Raw genomic sequence first — 22,500 nt, 5'->3', positions numbered from 1 at the left:
GTATGAAATTGCAAACAGCCAAGGCACTCGTACTATTTTTACAGTATGTATAATATTCACAAGATATAAATTACAGATATAGTGACGACTGATATTTATATTCATTTCATAAAAGTATTCTCATATACTCTTGTTTTTCCTCCTTTCCATATTCGCTATATCATACTATATGAACCATAAAAGCCTGATGCATCACATAATAAACACATGAAAGCTTTTTTCCCAGTTTTTTTTCTAAAAGTTCAATAATCTGCTCCATTAAAAAAAGAAAATCTGACTAATATTTCATATTTGCAAGGTTAATAAACATGCAATGTGTAGTATTTGAAATGTTCATTTATGCATAATACTAAAATCTATCCTCCCTTGGTGTGTTTTTGTTTGCAGATTTTTCTGACTAATATTTCATATTTGCAAGGTTAATAAACATGCAACGTAGTGAAGTAGTGTAGTATTTAAAATCTATCATCCCTTTCTTGGTGTGTTTAAGTTTGCACGCACAAATGAAGTGAGTGTAAAAGAAAGATGTGGAGATGTTTCCTCCTGCTGGTGTCGTTCACTCACTGCAACACACACTCGGGAATCTGCACATGCTCCATGGGAACAATCTGAGCCAGTTCCTCCAGACTCTGGACATAACGGATCTTATCCATGAACTTCACACTGCAGAGAAGTTCAAATTCATTAAAAACACATTCTGATTTATGTTAGATGTGATTAATCCATTGGACAGCACTGATATACACTACCAGTTAAAAGTTTTGGATCGGTAACATTTAATGTTTTTGAAAGAAGTCTCTTCTGCTCACCAAGGGTGCATTAAAAAATAAAAAAAAACAATAGTAATATTAAATATTATGAATTTTTTTTCTATTTTAATATATTTTAAAATGTAATTTATTCTTGATCAAAGCTGAATTTTCAGCATCATTACTCCAGTCTTCAGTGTCACATGATCCTTCAGAAATCAGTATAATATGATGATTTGTTGCTAATAAAACTTTTTATTATTATTATCATTATAATTATCAATGTTGAAAACAGTTGTGAACCGTTTTTTACAGGATTCTGTGATGAATTGAAAGTTCAAAAGAACAGCATTTACTTGAAACATAATCTTTTGTAACATTATAAATGTCTTTCCTGTAACTTTTGATCAATTTAATTAATCCTTGATGAATAAAATATTGATTTATTTTATTTCTGTCCCCCCAAAAATTAAATAAAAATTCTTACTGACCCCAAGGTTTTGAATGGTAGTGTATAATGTTACAAAAGCTTTATATTTCAAGTAAATGTTGTTCTTTTGAACTTTCTATTCATCAAAGAATCCTAATTTAAAATTGTGCGCAACATTGATAATAATAATGAATGTTTCTTGAGCATCAAATCATCATATTATACTGATTTCTGAAGGATCATGTGACACTGAAGACTGGTGTAATGATGCTGAAAACTAAATTTTTAATAAATTATATTTTAAAATATATTAAAATAGAAAACAGTTATTTTAAATTGTCATAATATTTAACAATATTACTGTTTTTTGTTGTTGTATTTTTAATCAAATAAATGCAGCCCTGATGAAGAGACTTCTTTCAAAAACATTAAAACTTTTGACTGGTAGTGTACATGCATAGACATATTGATTATGATATTAGATATTTGATGTGTTCTTGCCTGATAAAGGGTCGTGAGATGGCCAGAACTGTACGGATGAACCAGGAGGGATGCGCAATGATCAGACATTTGAGATTCTTTCTTAACCTGGATGTTTAAGGAATAAAGAAGCAGAAAATTATGACACTAAAAGACGAACTCCCTTCCTCACCTTCGGTTATTCATAATATCTAATAATATATATTCATAAGTCAAATCACCTTCATTTTTTAACAATATAGATTGTTTCAAAGCAGCTTTACAGTGATAATAGCACATCAAAGTCACAGAGATTGTTTTGGCTTTACAGAAGTTCTTGAATAAAGTTATTGTCCAGATAAAGTTAGTTTTGATGGTCTCACTTCCGTTGCAAAGATCATTAGAAATTAACTTAACTGAAACTGTTTTAACTGAAAGCAGAAAGCTTTTGATTTTTTCTGGCCGTTCATAATAGCAATATTTCATCAGCTTTGTCTCAGCTTATCAGTAGCAGTGTTTCCATTATTCTTCATATTGCGCAAATTGAAATTGAGAATTGGATATACGCCCAATGGAAACACGTCAACATCGCAAAAACTCCCATTTATCGCAAAAAAGTTTTCACGCTTGCATGAGGTGGTTTTACAGGCAATTTGAAAAATAAATATTTCGCAAAACTGCAGTGGAAACAGTTTTTGCGCATTTAGAGTCACCTGACGTAGATGACGCGGTGTGTTTGGACAGAACACGAGACGGTTCTTTATTAAATTCATAAAAGACAAAAGAATTACAGGAATACTGGATTCTAAACCTCAAAGAAATGCCACAATCAAGACCTGGAAGCAGAAAAGAGGGAGAAACTCCCAGAAACATCAGCGGCTGCAAATATAAGGGTCTTTCCTTACCATTAATGCTTGGATAACACACACATATACGTCTTCTTCGATTAATAATAATGGTCAGTGCAGTGGCTGGGATATAAGTTACATAAACCTACCAACATCCGTCGCCATGATTTTTGGAAAGTCATTACGCATTCGTTTTTTGTCGACATTTAGAAAAAAATCGCACAAGTGTTGCAAATCTGTAATGGAAACGTGCCGATAGTTATTCATGCGTTTATGATGTGTGAGTACCGTCTCTCGATCATCTGGTAGCATCTCTTGAGCCAGCTGATGCCCGGCATCCTCCGGCGCGGCGTGGCTCCGTTCAGATAGATGATCATGTAGTCTTCAGCCACCAGCAGCTCCAGACTACTGATCACGTACCTGCACAGATCATCAGAAAACACCAGAAAATATGCATATTCCAAGTGCAAACCTATAAAATGCCTCCATTTTTAAATTTTAGGGGAAATTAATTAAAAGTGAAGTAATTGAATATGCCACTTTAGGGCATTAACGTTCGAACAGTTTGAATTTATGTAGAAGATGTGTATATATATACAGTATGTGTGTGTTTGTATTTGTGTGTGTGTAAGTTTGTGATTGAGTGTGTGTGTCTGATTGAGTGTGTGTGTGTGTGTGTGTGTATGTGTGTGTGTGATGGGTAGGTTTGGGGGTAGGGTTAGTGCGTGTGTGTGATGGGTAGGGTTTGTGTGTGTCTGTGTGTGTGTGATTGGTAGGTTTGGGGGTAGGGTTAGTGTGTGTGTGTGTGTGTGTGTGTGTGTGATGGGTAGGTTTGGGGGTAGGGTTAGTGTGTGTGTGTGTGTGTGTGTGTGTGTGTGTGTGTGTGTGTGTGTGTGTGTGATGGGTAGGTTTGGGGGTAGGGTTAGTGTGTGTGTGTGTGTGTGTGTGTGTGTGTGTGTGTGTGTGTGTGTGTGTGTGATGGGTAGGTTTGGGGGTAGGGTTAGTGTGTGTGTGTGTGTGTGTGTGATGGGTAGGTTTGGGGGTAGGGTTAGTGTGTGTGTGTGTGTGTGTGTGTGTGTGTGTAATGGGTAGGGCTAAGGGGAGAGAATATAGAGTTTGTACAGTATAAAAACCATTACGCTTATGATATGTCCTCACAAGAGCGAATGTGTGTTTCTGAAAATATTCTATATGTTGTGTGTATGAAATATTTTTCACTATAAAGTATATGAAATGACACTAATAATACAAAATTTAAATAAAACGTAAATTTTAAACAGTATGTACAGCAGTCACATGAATTTAACAGTATATTTTTATTGTACTTAATTTAATTCAAATTTGATTCTACACCTTTTTGCTAACTTGATTCAAATTCAGTACTTGAAAAGGCATCCCAGTTCTGATTCTGAATGATGCATAACCCTGTTTACGACAAAAATTATTTCCATAAACCCAACAGTTAGTCAGTGTTTACTTGATTTTAAATGCACAGTCTACTCTATTTGCTATAAACATTAGTTGGACTGACTGAAGCGCGTTTGTGTCTTACAGAAAGAGGTTCTCCATGATGTAATTGTAGTCGGCACAGCCGCTGTCGGGCAGATAACAGGCAGCGAATACGATGATAGCGTTCAGTCCTTCACCGTAATAACCTGTTGGACACAAGAGTGGTGTTGGAGTAATGAAAGTCAAGGTTAAAAAACTATTGCCTTGCAAAAAAATACCTGTCAGTATAATAAAACAAGTCAAACATTTCATCTCAAGCTTCAGACCTTTCTAATGATTTATAGTTATTGGCTCACAACATTCTTAACAAGTCATCCCTGCAGTTTTCAGTAAATAAAAATTATTAATATTATTATTATTTTATAGTAATATTGATATACATTTTGGATGAAATTGTGCAGCCCTACAAATAAGCACAACAAAACTTGTGTTCTTTATAACTTTTTTTTAAAATTGCATTTTAAATTACAATTTGTAACCAGAAATAATCCCACAAATCGACCCCCCCCCCCCCCCCCCCCAACCAATCTAGGTTTCATGTCTATTTTTCCTTACAATTAAACAGCCTGTTTATGTTACTATACCTTTAAGATAAAAATGTCCTTGTTGTGATAATATAATATTTTTGTATGTAAAGAGAGGGACGAGTTACAAAACAAGGTTTAATTTTTTGGGGTTGTTCAAATTTCTTACATGGTTAGTTCACCCAAAAATGAAAAGTCTGTCATTAATTACTCTTCCTCATGTTGCTCCAAACCCGTAAGACTATCGTTCATCTTCAGAACACAAATGAAGATATTTTTGATGAAATCTGAGAGATTTCTGTTCCTCCATTGACAGCTACGCAACTACCACTTTGATGCATTAAAAATTCATAAAGAGTTCGTAAATCTAATCCATATGAATTGAGTGGTTTAGTCCTAATATTCTGAAGAGACACGATTGCTTTATACAATGAACAGATTTAATTTAGACTTTTATTCACATAGCTCAAGCATGTTCGTAGTAAACGCAAGAGCCAATGAGGTTCATTCTCGTGTTACGCATACCGTTTGAGCTTCAGCAAGAGCCAATGAGGTTCATTCTTGTGTTACGCATCACGTTTGAGCTTCAGCAAGAGCCAATGAGGTTCATTCTCGTGTTACGCATCACGTTTGAGCTTCAGCAAGAGCCAATGAGGTTCATTCTTGTGTTACGCATCACGTTTGAGCTTCAGCAAGAACCAATGAGGTTCATTCTCGTGTTACGCATCACGTTTGAGCTTCAGCAAGAGCCAATGAGGTTCATTCTCGTGTTACGCATCACGTTTGAGCTTCAGCAAGAGCCAATGAGGTTCATTCTCATGTTACGCATCACGTTTGAGCTTCAGCAAGAGCCAATGAGGTTCATTCTCGTGTTACGCATCACTTTTGAGCTTTAGCAAGAGCCAATGAGGTTCATTCTCGTGTTACTCATCACGTTTGAGCTTCAGCAAGAACCAATGAGGTTCATTCTTGTTACGCATCACATTTGAGCTTCAGCAAGAGCCAATGAGGTTCATTCTCGTGTTACGCATACCGTTTGAGCTTCAGCAAGAGCCAATGAGGTTCATTCTTGTTACGCATCACATTTGAGCTTCAGCAAGAGCCAATGAGGTTCATTCTCGTGTTAGGCATCACATTTGAGCTTCAGCAAGAGCCAATGAGGTTCATTCTCGTGTTACGCATCACATTTGAGCTTCAGCAAGAGCCAATGAGGTTCATTCTCATGTTACGCATCACTTTTGAGCTTTAGCAAGAGCCAATGAGGTTCATTCTCGTGTTACGCATCACTTTTGAGCTTCAGCAAGAACCAATGAGGTTAATTCTCGTGTTACGCATCACGTTTGAGCTTCTGTTTTTTTTTTATGTGTGTATAAAAGCCTTAATTAAATCTGTTCATCATATAAAGCGATCGGGTCTCTTCAGAATATTAGGACTAAACCACTCAATTCATATGGATTAGTTTTACAAACTCTTTATGAACTTTTTAATGCATCAAAGTGGTAGTTCCGTAGCTGTCAATGGAGGAACAGAAATCACAAAGATTTCATCAAAAAGATCTTCATTTGTGTTCTGAAGATGAACGAAACTCTTGCAGGTTTAGAATGGCATGAGGAAGAGTAATTAATGACAGACTTTTCATTTTTGGGTGAACTAAAGGCTGTTGCCTTTGCCTTTTGGTTTGCTTAGTTGGGGCCTTTTAATATTCAACAATATTATTGATCTGCCTGCATTGACACCATTATATGAGAACTGAACTGAGCTGGACGATGACATCATGGTTTTCTCCAGAGCGGCTTTACAAATGAACTAAATTAATAACTTTTTTACAACAAAAATGAACCAACACTGAACTTACTTAAGCTGTACTGTGACACTTTTATCTTCTAGATCTTCTGTACAGTCGAAACACACTTTGTTGCATTATTTTCCTGTTATCTCTGTAAAGTTGCTTTGAAACGATCTGTATTGTAAAAAGCGCTATATAAATAAAGGTGACCTGACTTGACTTAAACACCACTATTAATCATCTTAAACAGTGTAGTTTTACCCTATATATTCATATGACATTTACATTGTCATTTAGTAGACGCTTTTATCCAAAGCGACTTACAACTGAGGACTAAAGTGCTCAACTGAGGCAAAAACAACGCAAGAAGTGCTCAAAATACAAAGTTCAGGCATTGCTCAGAGTAGCATAAGACAGATAAGGGAGGATTTAAAGGAAAAGGAAAGATTTTTTTTTATTTTATGTTAAGTTCTCACGGAAGAGATTCATAAATTATATGAGTGTGATTTTCACGAAGACTGACCTCCGTGTGTGACGACGCGCAGGTACGGACGGATCATCTGCATGTCGATCCTGTTCTCCTGATCGCCGATGATCACCGTCCTCCACAGACGCCCCGTCCCGTCCCCGTCACCAGAACCAGGACCCTTCGCGCTGGCCACCGGAGTGTCATCTGACAAAAAACAAGAGATATATTAAATACAGGTGAAACTCAAAAAATGTGAATATCATGCAAAAGTTATAATTTTAATGATTATGGCATACAGCTTATGGAAACCCCAAATTCAAAATCTCAAAAAATTAGATTACATGAAATCAATAAAAAAGAGGATTTTAAATACAGAAATGTCAGCCCTCTGAAAAGTATAATCATGCATATGTATATAGTTATATCTACTAAAAATATTAGTTTCACCTTTTAATCTGAATTACTGAAATAGATGAAGTTGTGCATGATATTCAAATTTTTCGAGTTTCACCTGTAAATATGACAATTTAAAATAAGTGATATATTTTAATATATTAATATATATTCATATATTTTAAAATGTAATATATTCCTTTGATCAAAGCTGAATTTTCAGCATCATTACTCCAGACTTCAGTGTCACATGATCCTTCAGAAATCAGTATAATATGATGATTTGATGCTCAAAAAACATTCATTATTATTATCAATGTTGAAAACAGTTGTGCACATTTATTTCAGGATTCTTTGATGAATAGTAAGTTCAAAAGAACAATTTTTTTTATTTGAAATAGAATCTTTTGTAACATTATAAATGTCCTTACAGTAACTTTTGATCAATTGAATTGATCCTTAATGCATACAATTATTGATTTCTTTTATTTCTGTCCCCCAAAAAATTAAATAAAATTGTTTAGTGCCCCCAAACTTTTTAAGCTTTCTATTTCAGATAAATGCTGTTCTTTTGAACTTTCTATTCATCAAAGAATCCTGAAATAATAATGTGAATAACTGTTTTCAACATTGATAATAATGAGAAGTGTTTCTTCTGCCAACGACATGAAAAGAGCAACATCTGAATAATTATTTGCATTTGATTCGTCAAACGGACTGACCTTCCCATTCCAGCTCGGTGCCGTTGTTGACGGAGCCGAGCGAGTCGTCATCCGGCGTGTCCATGTCGTCCACGTTTATGTCCAGGTCGTCTGGTGTTTCCAGAAAGTCATCAGAAAGAAGTGAACCTTCGCTTTTGTCCAGCGACAGATTGATATCCGGAGCGATTAGCGTGCGACGCTTTTGTCGGACAGAATCCACATGATCCACCGTCAGAGCGCCATGATGAGCTATAGAGAAAAATACACAAATATACACTGCCGTTCAAAAGTTTTGGATATGTACGATTTTTTATGTTTTTAAAAGAAGTCTCTTCTACTCACCAGGGCTGCATTTATTTGATTAAAAATACAAAGTCTTTTTTTATATTATGACAATAATAACTGTTTTCTGTTTTAATATATTTTAAAATGTAATTTACTCCTGTGATCAAAGTTGAATTTTCAGCATCATTACTCCAGTCTTCAGTGTCACATGATCCTTCAGAAATTATTCTAATATGGGGATTTGATGTTCAAAAAACATTCATTATTATTATCAATGTTGAAAACAGTTTTTTACATTTTTATTTCAGGATTCTTTGATGAAAAGAAAGTTTAAAAGAACAGCATTGATTTGAAATGGAATCTTTTGTAACATTATAAATGTCCTTATACTTTAACTAATTCTAATCCTTGATGAATAAAAGTACTGATTTATTTTATTTCTTTCCCCCAAAAAATAAAATAAAAATTCTTACTGACCCCAAACTTTTGAACGGTAGTGTTTAATGTTAAAAAAGCTTTCTATTTCAGATAAATGCTTTTCTTTTGAACTTTCTATTCATGAAATGTAAAAAACTGTTTTCAACATTGATAATAATGAGAAATGTTTCTTGAGTATCAAATGATTTCTGATTATTATCAATGTTGAAAACAGTTTTTTACATTTTTATTTCAGGATATCATGTGACACTGAAGACTGGAGTAATGATGCTGAAATTAGAAATAGAAAACAGCTGTTTTAAATAGTAATAATATTTAACAATATTACTTTTTTTTGGTATTTTTAATCAAATAAATGCAGCCTTGGTGAGCAGAAAAGACTTCTTTTAAAAACATTAAAAATCTTATCGATCAAAAGCTTTTGAACAGCAGTGTATATAAGAAACACTTACAATGCTTTATTTGAGAGAATATTGATCATTTCTTGTGCTATTTCTTATGAACAGTATAGGATTTGTTTATGGCTAATTTGTGTGATTATTTAAGGTTTACATTGCAATTCTTGTATCTATTTTATAATAAATAAATAAAAACAGCCCAAGAACTTATCTTTTAATTTGATCTGGTCTCTTCCTCATCTAATAATGGATTATCTTTCTCAAGTACAGCTTTTCATTTGCGTTTTTTTCGTAAACATTTCAAAATAATTTCCACAGGGAAAAACACTTGCATCAGATGCACTGAGATGCACTTAGAGAACTTACAAGTGTTGTCAGTGAGTCCATCTAAATCTCCATCTTCAGGAAGAGGCCTGTAAATAAACCCAGAGACATTATAAAGATGAAAGAGATGATTTCAAAAGGTCCCTTTTTTAAAGGTCAATGCAGAATTCACATCTGTGTCGAGCCATGAACAATAGTGGTTTCTAAACAGTGTGTTTCATCAGTAACATTTATCCTGTGACATCTGACGTGTTTGTGCATCCCGGAAAGAAACGGATGGTAGTCAAACTGCATCCAACACTCCCTTTCTGAGAAAAGCTACAGTGTGTAATTACCCAGCAGTCAGTGCAGTGTCAGGAGATGTGCGGTTTAATTAAAGAGTGTAGCGGAAGAAATAATGAGGTATTGTTGGAGACCGGGGACAGTTGCAACAGGGGATGGGGACATGTAATCTTTCCATAGACAGTAAAAGATTGTGGGTGGTGATGGTGCAGTGGAGAAGACACATGCCTTTGGTGTGAGAGACCCGGGTTCGAATCCACTGTGAGACACCAATGTGTCCCTGAGCAAGACACTTAACCCTGAGTTGCTCCAGAGGCGTGCGACCTCTGACATACATAGCAATTGTAAGTCGCTTGGGATAAAAGTGTCCGCTAAATGAATAAATGTAAATGTAGATTGCCTGCGAGCTTCTCCTCCTGTCTATACGGTAATTTCTCTACTGTGCGACAGAGTCGCGTGGTTATGACGCAATCGTTAGCCTATTTTTACAAAAACGGCTTCTACACGGGGGCCATAACGTAAGATACAAAGTAATGGAGCCTTTTATACATTATCGTGTTTCTTTAAAATTAAACAATGGGCCAATGAAGTCTTTGGACGCCTCGGTTGTAAAGTTATTTGTTGTCAAAGTGACGCCAAAATGAATGGGAGTCAATGGAATGCTAACAGCAGGTGAAGGTCTGCTACAATGGCGGCTCCCGCGAGGCTTCAGTTTCTGGCTGATGGATTACACCCTTGAATTTATTCCAACCAGAAACAAGCTAGAGTGATGACACTCACACTGCACATGCTCAATAGGAGATACAGATGTAAGTTTATTGTATAAACAATTGGTTTGTCTAATCCAAACGGGTAACAGAGCCAAATGCGAGCAACTGTCCCTGGTCTCCCCTGGTTCTAGACTAAATGTGAGCTTGCATTTACTCAACTCACTTGCACAAAAACAGATTCAGTTTGTCTCAAAATGGATGAAAACAGCAAAATGCAAACTCGGCAAACCTGCAAAAATTCAATATTAAATGATACAAATATACTTTATGGATTTACTCTTACTTTATTAACCAATGTTTTTGTAGCTGAGCTTCGACGATACAACTCAATTATACAAATAAGGTTTGTATTGTACAGATGTGAATTTGCCTTTTCTTCAGCCAGAGGCTTATTGATTTCACTTTTGGTGCGAAAGTGCCTTTACATTTGCCGAAAATATAACTTTTTTTTAATGCTATTAAAAACAAGCAAGCCCAGCCCAGGTGAGAAAATAAATACAAAAGTAACATTAGTTTCCATAAAAAGTAATGCTCTTTTTTACGGAGTAATGAATACTGTAAAAGCATTATTTTTAAAAGTATCTTTTCCCAACACTGATGATCACAAAGTGTGTCACTAATAAAAAAGTGCTATTCTTTGCACATGCTCCATATAGGATATTATTGTTTAAAAATGCCTTTTAAATATGGTGTATGAATAATCTTTCACCAATTCCAATATGACTTGAGTAAAAGTTTTAGGTTTATTTAATAAGCTTGTAGTGTAAAATTATCAGTAAAAGCTAAAACATAATAAGGTTCTTCAGAAAAAAAGTAATATGCAGTTCATGATCATTAAATAACAACTACAGCAATTTTGTTCAAATCGGTTTTATAAGATAATGTGCACACTCACATAATCAATTATTCACCACCCTCAGTCTTTTACTACCCTCATTGTCATGGCAACACGGATGACCTCATATTTGCCCATAAATGGTAATGCATTATTATGTAATGGTGTTAGTTAGTTAGGTGCTGTGCTCTTTATGTCATCATGCACTGTATATTGACCCACATACACCAGAACGGCTGATCTTGGACTGATTATGCCATAATTCACCTTCATTTCTCCTTCAAGCGCAGCTAGATAACATGCCCTCAGCTCCACATACATTATTGATCAGAAATCATAGACGTCTACATAACTAATGCATAACAAGCCCCATGAGAACCATACACGTACATACAGGTGAAACTCGAAAAATTAGAATATCATGCAAAAGTTATTATTTTGATGATTATGGCATACAGCTTATGAAAACCCCAAATTCAAAATCTCAGAAAATTCGAATATTACATGAAATCAATAAAAAAAAAGGATTTTAAATACAGAAATGTCGGCCCTCTGAAAAGTATAATCATGCATATGTATAGTTATATATACTAAATATATTAGTTTCACCTTTTAATTTGAATTACTGAAATACATGAAGTTTTGCACGATATTCAAATTTTTCGAGTTTCACCTGTAGGTTTACATGGGCATTATATTAGCAACTTCTGATTGCTCTGATAATACATGCCTCTAATGGGGCGAGTAGTAAAAATCATTATAAATATGATCAATATGTGGATCAATAGCAACCGTTTGAGCAAATATTGAATTTGAAGTTACAGAAGCAAATATATACAGAAAAGGATTGCTAAATTCACATACAAATCTAACTAGTCACTGGATGAGTTCAGAACAGTATTATAAAGATGTGTAGCATATTGCCTTTATATACACGACACTTTACAAATAATTTTTCAAAATAAACAAATATTTTTGGAGTATGTTTCACAAGAAAAATGCTTCAGGAGAAAATGCCTTTACTACTTCAAACTTTCACGTTTCATTCATTGTGCTACAATCGACAACTTAAGCTCTTAATTATGTAAAAATCTAGGCAAGTTTATTTATATAGCACATTTCATACACAATGGTAATTCAAAGTGCTTTACATAGAAGAAATTAAAATAATCAAAAGAAATCAAAATAATTAAAACAGTTTAGAATAAAAGATAAAATACAGAAATAATCAAATGAAATCAGAATAATTAAAACATAAAATAAAATACAGTGCAAACAGTCGGACGAACAGTGGCACAGTGCTCATTCAGTAAATGCACAGCTAAACAGATGTGTTTTGAGTCTGGATTTGAATGATACTACTGTAGGAGCACATCTGATCTCTTCTGGAAGCTGGTTCCAGCTGCGGCTGGCATAGTAGCTAAAAGCAGACTCGCCATGCTTAGAGTGAACCCTTGGTATTTCTAGCCGATGTGATCCTAATGATCTGAGTGATCTGTTGGGTTTATATTCACTGAGCATATCTGCAATGTATTGAGGTCCTAGGCCATTGAATGATTTATATACCAGTCATAATACTTTAAAAATCAATTCTATAACTGGCAGCCAGTGTAAAGACCTGAGGACTGGTGTGATGTGTTCATATGTTCTGGTTCTGCTCAGTGTTCTGTATGAGCTGCAACTGTCTTTATGGTCTTTTTGGGAAGGCCAGTGAGAAGTCCATTACAATAATCCATCCTGCTGGTGATGAAAGCATGAACAAGTCTCTCTAAGTCTTGACTGGAAACAAAGCATCTAATTCTTGCAATATTTTTTAGATGATAGTATGCTGATTATTGCTTTAACATGAGTACTGAAACTAAGGTCTGACTCTAGAGACACACCAAGATTCCTGACTTGATTTTTAGTTGTTTGACCCCTAGACTGAAGGTATGCGTTCACCTTGAGAACTTCATCTTTGTTTCCAAATGCAATGACTTCAGTTTTTTCTTTGTTTAACTGAAGAAAGTTTTGGCACATCCAATTGTTTATTTCATCAATGCATTGGCAAAGGGAGTTAATGGGGCTGTAATCGTTAGGCGATAGGGATAAGTAGAGCTGTGTGTCGTCTGCATAGCTGTGGTAAGAGATTAGGTTATTTCTCATTATTTGGCTTATTGGGAGCATGTACAGGTTGAACAGGAGTGGCGCAAGAATTGAGCCTTGAGGGACTCCGCATGTCATGGGTGTCCACTCAGACTTATGAACTCCAATACTCACATAATAACCTCTCCCTTCCAAGTATGACCTGAACCATTTTAGGACTATCCCAGAAACCCCTACCCAGTTTTCCAGCCTGTCTATGCAAAAATGCTGTAATTTCAACCTCATGCTGCATGTCAAACCAGTGTAGTGCACATTGAGTGTATTGTAGTGTAGTGCACATTGAGTGTATTGTAGTTCACATTGAGTGTATTGTAGTGTAGTGCACATTGAGTGTATTGTAGTGTAGTGCACATTGAGTGTATTGTAGTGTAGTGCACATTGAGTGTATTGTAGTGTAGCGCACATTGAGTGTATTGTAGTGTAGTGCACATTCAGTGTATTGTAGTTCACATTGAGTGTATTGTAGTGTAGTGCACATTGAGTGTATTGTAGTGTACATTGAGTGTAGTGCACATTGAGTGTATTGTAGTGTACATTGAGTGTAGTGTAGTGCAGATTGGGTGTATTGTAGTGTAGCGCACATTGAGTGTATTGTAGTTCACATTGAGTGTATTGTAGTGTACATTGAGTGTATTGTAGTGAAGTGCACATTGAGTGTATTGTAGTGTACATTGAGTGTAGTGCACATTGAGTGTATTGTAGTGTACATTGAGTGTAGTGTAGTGCAGATTGGGTGTATTGTAGTGTAGCGCACATTGAGTGTAGTGTAGTGTAGTTCACATTGAGTGTATTGTAGTGTACATTGAGTGTATTGTAGTGTAGTGCACATTGAGTGTATTGTAGTGTAGTTCACATTGAGTGTATTGTAGTGTACATTGAGTGTATTGTAGTGTAGTGCACATTGAGTGTATTGTAGTGTACATTGAGTGTAGTGCACATTGAGTGTATTGTAGTGTACATTTAGTGTAGTGTAGTGCAAATTGAGTGTATTGTAGTGTAGCGGACATTGAGTGTATTGTAGTGTACATTGAGTGTAGTGTAGTGCAAATTGAGTGTATTGTAGTGTAGCGGACATTGAGTGTAGTGCACATTGAGTGTATTGTAGTGTAGCGCACATTGAGTGTATTGTAGTGTAGTGCACATTGAGTGTATTGCAGTGTAGTGCACATTGAGTGTATTGTAGTGTAGTGCACATTGAGTGTATTGTAGTGTAGTGCACATTGAGTGTATTGTAGTGTAGCGCATATTGATGTATTGTAGTGTAGTGCACATTGAGTGTATTGTAGTGTAGTGCACATTGAGTGTATTGTAGTGTAGTGCACATTGAGTGTATTGTAGTGTTGTGCACATTGAGTGTATTGTAGTGTAGTGCACATTGAGTGTATTGTAGTGTAGTGCACATTGAGTGTATTGTAGTGTAGCGCACATTGAGTGTATTGTAGTGTAGTGCACATTGAGTGTATTGTAGTTCACATTGAGTGTATTGTAGTGTACATTGAGTGTATTGTAGTGTAGTTCACATTGAGTGTATTGTAGTGTACATTGAGTGTATTGTAGTGTAGTGCACATTGAGTGTATTGTAGTGTACATTGAGTGTAGTGCACATTGAGTGTATTGTAGTGTACACTGAGTGTAGTGTAGTGCAAATTGAGTGTATTGTAGTGTAGCGGACATTGAGTGTGGCGCACATTGAGTGTATTGTAGTGTAGCGCACATTGAGTGTATTGTAGTGTAGTGCACATTGAGTGTATTGTAGTGTAGTGCACATTGAGTGTATTGTAGTGTAGTGCACATTGAGTGTATTGTAGTGTTGTGCACATTGAGTGTATTGTAGTGTAGTGCACATTGAGTGTATTGTAGTGTAGTGCACATTGAGTGTATTGTAGTGTAGCGCACATTGAGTGTATTGTAGTGTAGTGCACATTGAGTGTATTGTAGTTCACATTGAGTGTATTGTAGTGTACATTGAGTGTATTGTAGTGTAGTTCACATTGAGTGTATTGTAGTGTACATTGAGTGTATTGTAGTGTAGTGCACATTGAGTGTATTGTAGTGTACATTGAGTGTAGTGCACATTGAGTGTATTGTAGTGTACACTGAGTGTAGTGTAGTGCAAATTGAGTGTATTGTAGTGTAGCGGACATTGAGTGTAGCGCACATTGAGTGTATTGTAGTGTAGTGCACATTGAGTGTATTGTAGTGTAGTGCACATTGAGTGTATTGTAGTGTAGTGCACATTGAGTGTATTGCACATTGAGTGTATTGTAGTGTAGTGCACATTGAGTGTATTGTAGTGTAGCGCACAGTGGGTCTCATTCATGAAACACGAGCAGAACTCATTTTTGTGTAAATCGTGTGTAAAGTGGTTCTGGCGTAAATTTTCGGATTCATTAAAATTTTCGTATTTTCCAAATGTTAGTTGGTACGCAAGAAATCTACACCTGCTCCCAGCCACGCGTAAATAGTGCGCTTAACACCCGAACGTTTTGCTCATTAATAAGGCTGCATTTTAATTTACCTTAATCGGGTACATATATGCACAGCATTTTGAAAAAATATTATATATAGTAATTACATACGGTTTTTCTTATTATGGTAGCCAGTAATAGCATCTGCGATGGTGGTCCTTCTCCAGTTTAAATACTATTTTTCCGAAGTGAACTAATTAGTTTTTTGCTCTCAAGCTTAATGTCAAACCATTTTCTTCTCACTTCTGGGAATGTTCGATTAACAGATGAAACTCCATTAACTGCATCTGTAATATGCTGCCAAGCTTTCCTTTTTTTTAAGGACCCGATACGCCACTATGTACGCTTGAAAATAAAATGTGGCGTTTTGAATGAACTTCTGATAATAAAACTTCAATTTCTGCATCTGAGAAAAAAAAATTTTCATTCGCATTCATGTCATAATATGATGCCCATATATAGTTGTCAGTCGGATTTAATGGGGGGGATTTATGGTAATTGAGAATGAACGTGCACGCGCATCCCATTTACGACTGATTGGAATTCATTAACACACACACACATTTCACGATCACATCTGACGTTTACGAAGTATTTGTGAATCAGGAGAAGAGTTTTCGGGAAGGTCTCTTTACGCGCAAATCACTCGCATATTTACTCGTATATTTACGAATGTTTCATGAATGAGACCCATTGAGTGTATTGTAGTGTAGCGCACATTGAGTGTATTGTAGTGTAGCGCACATTGAGTGTATTGTAGTGTAGTGCACATTGAGTGTAGTGTAGTGCACATTGAGTGTAGTGTAGTGCACATTGAGTGTATTGTAGTGTAGCGCACATTGAGTGTATTGTAGTGTAGCGCACATTGAGTGCATTGTAGTGTAGCGCACATTGAGTGCGTTGTAGTGTAGGGCACATTGAGTGCATTGTAGTGTAGCGCACATTGAGTGTATTGTAGTGTAGCGCACATTGAGTGCATTGTAGTGTAGCGCACATTGAGTGCATTGTAGTGTAGTGCACATTGAGTGTATTGAGTGTATTGTAGTGTAGTGCACATTGAGTGTATTGTAGTGTAGTGCACATTGAGTGCATTGTAGTGTAGCGCACATTGAGTGCATTGTAGTGTAGTGCACATTGAGTGTAGTGTAGTGCACATTGAGTGTAGTGTAGCGCACATTGAGTGTATTGTAGTGTAGCGCACATTGAGTGTATTGTAGTGTAGTGCACATTGAGTGTAGTGTAGTGCACATTGAGTGTAGTGTAGTGCACATTGAGTGTAGTGTAGTGTAGCACACATTGAGTGTATTGTAGTGTAGTGCACATTGAGTGCATTGTAGTGTAGCGCACATTGAGTGCATTGTAGTGTAGCGCACATTGAGTGCATTGTAGTGTAGCGCACATTGAGTGTATTGTAGTGTAGTGCACATTGAGTGTATTGTAGTGTAGCGCACATTGAGTGCATTGTAGTGTAGCGCACATTGAGTGTATTGTAGTGTAGTGCACATTGAGTGTATTGAGTGTATTGTAGTGTAGTGCACATTGAGTGTTTTTTAGTGTAGTGCACATTGAGTGTATTGTAGTGTAGCGCTCATTGAGTGCATTGTAGTGTAGCGCACATTGAGTGTATTGTAGTGTAGCGCACATTGAGTGTATTGTAGTGTAGCGCACATTGAGTGTATTTAGCGCACATTGAATGTATTGTAGTGTAATGCACATTGAGTGTAGTGTAGTGCACATTGAATGTAGTGTAGTGCACATTGAGTGTAGTGTAGCGCACATTGAGTGTATTGTAGTGTAGCGCACATTGAGTGCATTGTAGTGTAGCGCACTTTGAGTGTATTGTAGTGTAGTGCACATTGAGTGTAGTGTAGTGTAGCGCACATTGAGTGTATTGTAGTGTAGCGCACATTGAGTGCATTGTAGTGTAGCGCACATTGAGTGTATTGTAGTGTAGTGCACATTGAGTGTATTGTAGTGTAGTGCACATTGAGTGCATTGTAGTGTAATGCACATTGAGTGTATTGTAGTGTAGCGCACATTGAGTGTATTATAGTGTAGCGCAGATTGAGTGTATTGTAGCGCACATTGAATGTATTGTAGTGTAATGCACATTGAGTGTAGTGTAGTGCACATTGAATGTAGTGTAGTGCACATTGAGTGTAGTGTAGTGCACATTGAGTGTAGTGTAGTGCACATTGAGTGTATTGTAGTGTAGCGCACATTGAATGTATTGTAGTGTAGTGCACATTGAGTGTATTGTAGTGTAGTGCACATTGAGTGTATTGTAGTGTAGTGCACATTGAGTGTATTGTAGTGTAGTGCACATTGAGTGTATTGTAGTGTGTGTGTCTATCTACACAGGGCGTGTGTGATGCGTCACAGTGCAGTAGTACTGGATAGTAGTGCCTGTAGTTTAGTGGAGATTGCATGCTGCATGCTACTTCTGCTTGCTATACTCTGCTTACAGCTACTGCCACCGACTAACCCTTGTGCAAGGGTGAAAAGAGGAGCCGAGTGCGTAAGTCTCCTCCTGTCGGTACATAGCCTCTCCACCGTCAAGACTCCTACAGTGCCTCCTTGCGGCCACACACGGTAACTGGGCCCTAGCGGACCCCGGCTAAACTGTAGGGGATCTCGGAGCAGCAGTGGGCCCCAGAGGTGTAGTGTGCAGGCCCACCAAGTAGTGGACATGCCCTGGCACTCGCCAACCACAGCCCGAGCTATGGGTAAATAGTCCCACTTGCCTTGTGGGGTAGCCTATAGAGGCAAAGGCGTCAAAAGACCTCAACGTCGGAACAGGCGGAGGATGATGGCTGACTTAAGTGGAGCATCACAACGGCTGGGAAGGCGGATGAAGGCTGCAGCAGTGATGGGTCCCCAGTCGTCTTGGACTCCATGCCACTGGATTCTGACCCAGACCTGCCAAGGACCGTGTGGTTGTTGTCTGTGCACCAGCCTCCACACGTTAAACAACGCCACGCACAGGCGTCCTCCACAAAGGGAATTCACCCTACCACCCCGGATGAAGTCCTATGGCGACCAGCAAGTGGCGACGGGGGCAGGTTTGTGTAGTCTGGAAGCCCCTAGTCATGAGCTGGCACATTAGGCGATGGGTGTAAGAATCAGTCGCTGGGCTCTTGGAACGAGGCAGAAGACCTCTTCGGCAGCTACACCCATGACTAAGCAGTCCTATTTAGGATCCCGCTCTGCTTACCCCATATGGGGAAGGGGCTAGAAAAGGTGCCCTAAAAATAGCCTGCCTCATATCTCCCGACTGGATTACCGCGTCCAGAGGGAACACCTCATTTGCGGTCAGAAACAAAAGAAATTAAATTTTGGAGCCTGGAATGTGCGCACTTTAATTGACAGCTGCACCTCCAGTGACAGACCTGAGAGACGGACCGCTATCATAGCCAGAGAACTGCAGAGATGCCGGATTGATATAGCTGCTCTCTCCGAAACCCGACTGGCAGGTGAAGGGCAGCTAAAGGAGGAGGAAAGGTGGCTACACTTTCTTCTGGAAAGGAAAGCCAGCCGATGAGGCTAGAAACCATGGAGTTGGACTTGCCATCAAAAACCAGCTTGTCAACCACCTCTCCGAACTTCCTGTGGGGATCAGCGAGTGCCTCATGACAATCCGTTTGGTGTTGGCCAACAACCAGACAGCGACAGCAGTGAGCGCCTATGCCCCTACCCTAGACTCCGACGTGGAAGAAAAAGAAGCATTCTACGCCTGCCTGGAAGAAACTCTGTCAAAAATCCCCAGGGAGGACAAGATCATCCTTCTTGGAGACTTTAATGCTAGGGTAGGCCGGGACCAACACCTCTGGAAGGGCACTATTGGCAAGGAGGGCATCGGTAACATCAACTCCAACGGAGTGCTGCTTCTGAGTAAGTGCGCTCAGCACAACCTGGTCATTACCAATACTCTCTATCGACAGAAAAACAAATTTAAGGCATCTTGGAGACACCCTCGCTCCAAGCAATGGCACCTTATTGATTTTGTAATCGTAAGGGCCAGGGACCGCGGTGATGTAAACATCACAAGGGCCATGATAGACTCTGACAGCTGCTGGACAGACCACCGCCTCATTCGATCCACAATGTCCGTCAAACTTAAAAAAAGGAGGAGGATTCAGAAGAAGCAGACCCGGCGAAGACTGAACCTTGACAGCCTGAATGAAACTGCCACCCAGCAACTACTTCAGGACTCTCTCGAGAAAAGTCTTCAGCAAGAATATCCTGATAACATCGAAGATCACTGGGGACTTCTCAAATCCACCATCCATGAGTCATGTAAATCTACCCTTGGGTATCAGTCCAGGAAACATCAGGACTGGTTTGATGGAAATGACACAGAGATAGAACAACTTATCTCCAGAAAACGAAAAGCCTTCCGAGTGTGGCAAAATGATATAACATCTGAGGCCAAAAGGGCGGCACACTCCAGAGCTAAGGCTGACGTTCAGAGATTGGTGAGGGAGCTCAAGAACAACTGGTGGATAGAAAAGTCTCTAGAACTCCAGAGACTGGCTGAATCAGGTAACACCAGAGGCTTTTTTAGTGCCACTAAGGCTGTCTATGGCCCTAGCCATCGTGGTTTAAATCCCCTGCGCACAAAGAATGGACGGACTCTTTTGAAAGACAATGACTCAATCAACGCACGTTGGAAGGAGCACTTTCAAGAACTTTTGAAGCGTGACAGTTCAGCCGAACCAGACATCGCCGACCATATCCTGCAGAGTCCCATCAGAGAAGACATGGGGGAACCTCCTACCCTAACGGAGGTTCATAATGCCATCAGAAGTCTCAGGAATAACAAGGCCACTGGTCCTGATGGGATCCCTGCGGAGATTCTAAAGGAAGGAGGACCAAGCCTCTGGCACCACATCCACCATCTACTCATCAAGGTCTGGGAAAGGGAAGAGCTCCCCTCAGAGCTCCGGGATGCCCAAATTGTTGCCATATTCAAGAAAGGGGACAAGGCTGAGTGTGGGAACCACAGAGGCATCTCGCTTTTGTCAACAACAGGCAAAGTTCTTGCTCGTGTCCTCGCCAACCGCCTGCTACCACTATCTGAGGAGATACTCCCTGAATCACAGTGCGGTTTCCGCTCATCTAGGGGAACAACTGACATGATCTTTTCTGCTGGCCAACTACAAGAAAAGTTGACAAAGGCCTTTGACTCCGTGGATCGGCAGGCACTGTGGAGCATACTATCAAAGTATGGATGTCATGCCAAATACATCCGTGTGCTGAGGCTATTGCATGACGGCATGTCAGCCACAGTGCTCAACGGTGGCTCTGAATCTGAGCCATTTACTGTAGAAACTGGGGTAAAACAGGGATGTATCATTGCACCCACCCTATTTGCCATCTTCATTGCAGTCATACTTCACCTCACTGGCCAAGAGTTGCCACAGGGGATTCCAATCCTTTATAGGACTGACGGGAGGCTTTTCAACCTCAACAGGTTTAAAGCCAAGAGTAAAGTCAGGAATACCACCATCATGGAGCTGCAATACGCCGATGATAACACCATAGAAGCGCACTCCCCTGAAGACCTCCAGGGCATTCTGAATGCCTTTGCCAAGGCATACAGAGCCCTGGGTTTGGTCTTGAATATCAAGAAAACTCAGGTTCTGTATCAACCACCACCTAACCAGCCATCACTAATGCCCATTATCAAAGTGGATAACACCACTCTGGAAAACGTGGACCACTTTACCTATCTTGGCAGCATTCTCTCCTCCAAAGCTGATATAGACTGTGAAGTTAAACATCGCCTGAGCTGTTCCAGCGGAGCCTATGCCAAACTTAGGACAAAAGTCTTTGATGATCGAGACCTGAGGGCTCAAACCAAGGTCCTGGTTTACAGAGCTGTGATTCTCCCAACTTTGCTATATGGAGCGGAATCCTGGACAACCTACAGCAGACATCTTAGAGCCCTGGAAATATTCCATCAAAGAGCCTTAAGGAAAAACCTGAGGATCAACTGGGAAGACAAACGTACAAACTCCAGTATTCTGGAAGAAACAAATATGCCCAGCATCACTACCACCATAATGCAGCACCAACTCCGATGGACAGGACATGTCATCCGGATGCCCAACAACCGTCTCCCAAAGCAGATCCTGTACTCCGAGCTAAAGGAAGGACAGCGAGCCCCTGGTGGGCCAAAGAAACGCTTTAAGGACAATATTAAGACCAGCCTGAAAAAGTTTAACATCATGTCCGGCGACTGGGAAAATCTAGCGTTTAACAGGGACTACTGGAGAAAGGCAGTGCTTGAAGGTGCAGCTCACCACGAAACAGAACTCCGCCGTGCCGCAGCTGTAAAGCGGAAACAACGCAAGGACAAACAGAGGAAGGCTCCTCCACTACCCAATACCTCAACCTTCCAATGCCAACATTGCAGCAGAATCTGTGGATCACAGATCGGCCTTTACAGCCACCTGAGGATCCACAAATAAAAAAATGACCCGACGGGGAGGACAGTCATACTCGTCTCGAGTGACCGCCGAAGAAGAGAAGAAGAAGAGAAGAAGACATTGAGTGTATTGTAGTGTAGTGCACATTGAGTGTAGTGCACATTGAGTGTATTGTAGTGTAGTGCACATTGAGTGTATTGTAGTGTAGTGCACATTGAGTGTATTGTAGTGTAGTGCACATTGAGTGTAGTGTAGT

General features: G+C 38.9%; 1 protein-coding gene and 1 long non-coding RNA gene across 6 annotated transcripts in view; one reads left to right on the top strand and one right to left on the bottom strand.

Annotated features, from left to right (window-relative positions):
- Positions 1-22,500, top strand: part of LOC143731373 (uncharacterized) — a 315,959-nt gene that overhangs the window by 7,320 nt on the left and 286,139 nt on the right. The window lies entirely within an intron of this gene.
- The window catches only part of atcayb (ATCAY kinesin light chain interacting caytaxin b), a 38,483-nt gene that overhangs the window by 11,367 nt on the left and 4,616 nt on the right, over positions 1-22,500 (bottom strand). For all 5 annotated transcript variants that reach the window (XR_013200740.1, XM_077222185.1, XM_077222187.1 and 2 more), the window contains exons 3-9: positions 9,356-9,402; positions 7,890-8,117; positions 6,829-6,978; positions 4,039-4,141; positions 2,775-2,906; positions 1,681-1,767; positions 565-663 (exon numbers count right to left, since the gene is read on the bottom strand). Coding sequence is in view for 4 of the 5 variants with exons in the window: in XM_077222185.1 (XP_077078300.1) it covers positions 565-663; positions 1,681-1,767; positions 2,775-2,906; positions 4,039-4,141; positions 6,829-6,978; positions 7,890-8,117; positions 9,356-9,402 (846 nt within the window). In the remaining variant the exon portion in view is untranslated. The remainder of the gene's footprint in view (positions 1-564; positions 664-1,680; positions 1,768-2,774; positions 2,907-4,038; positions 4,142-6,828; positions 6,979-7,889; positions 8,118-9,355; positions 9,403-22,500) is intronic.

This window comes from Siphateles boraxobius, unplaced genomic scaffold, assembly GCF_051911475.1.
Source record: "Siphateles boraxobius isolate OS27281-9 unplaced genomic scaffold, OSU_SipBor_1 86, whole genome shotgun sequence".
NCBI classification, from domain to species: domain Eukaryota; kingdom Metazoa; phylum Chordata; class Actinopteri; order Cypriniformes; family Leuciscidae; genus Siphateles; species Siphateles boraxobius.
The sequence above is the reverse complement of the archived record's forward strand: the minus strand, read 5'-3'. Positions and strand labels throughout refer to the sequence as shown.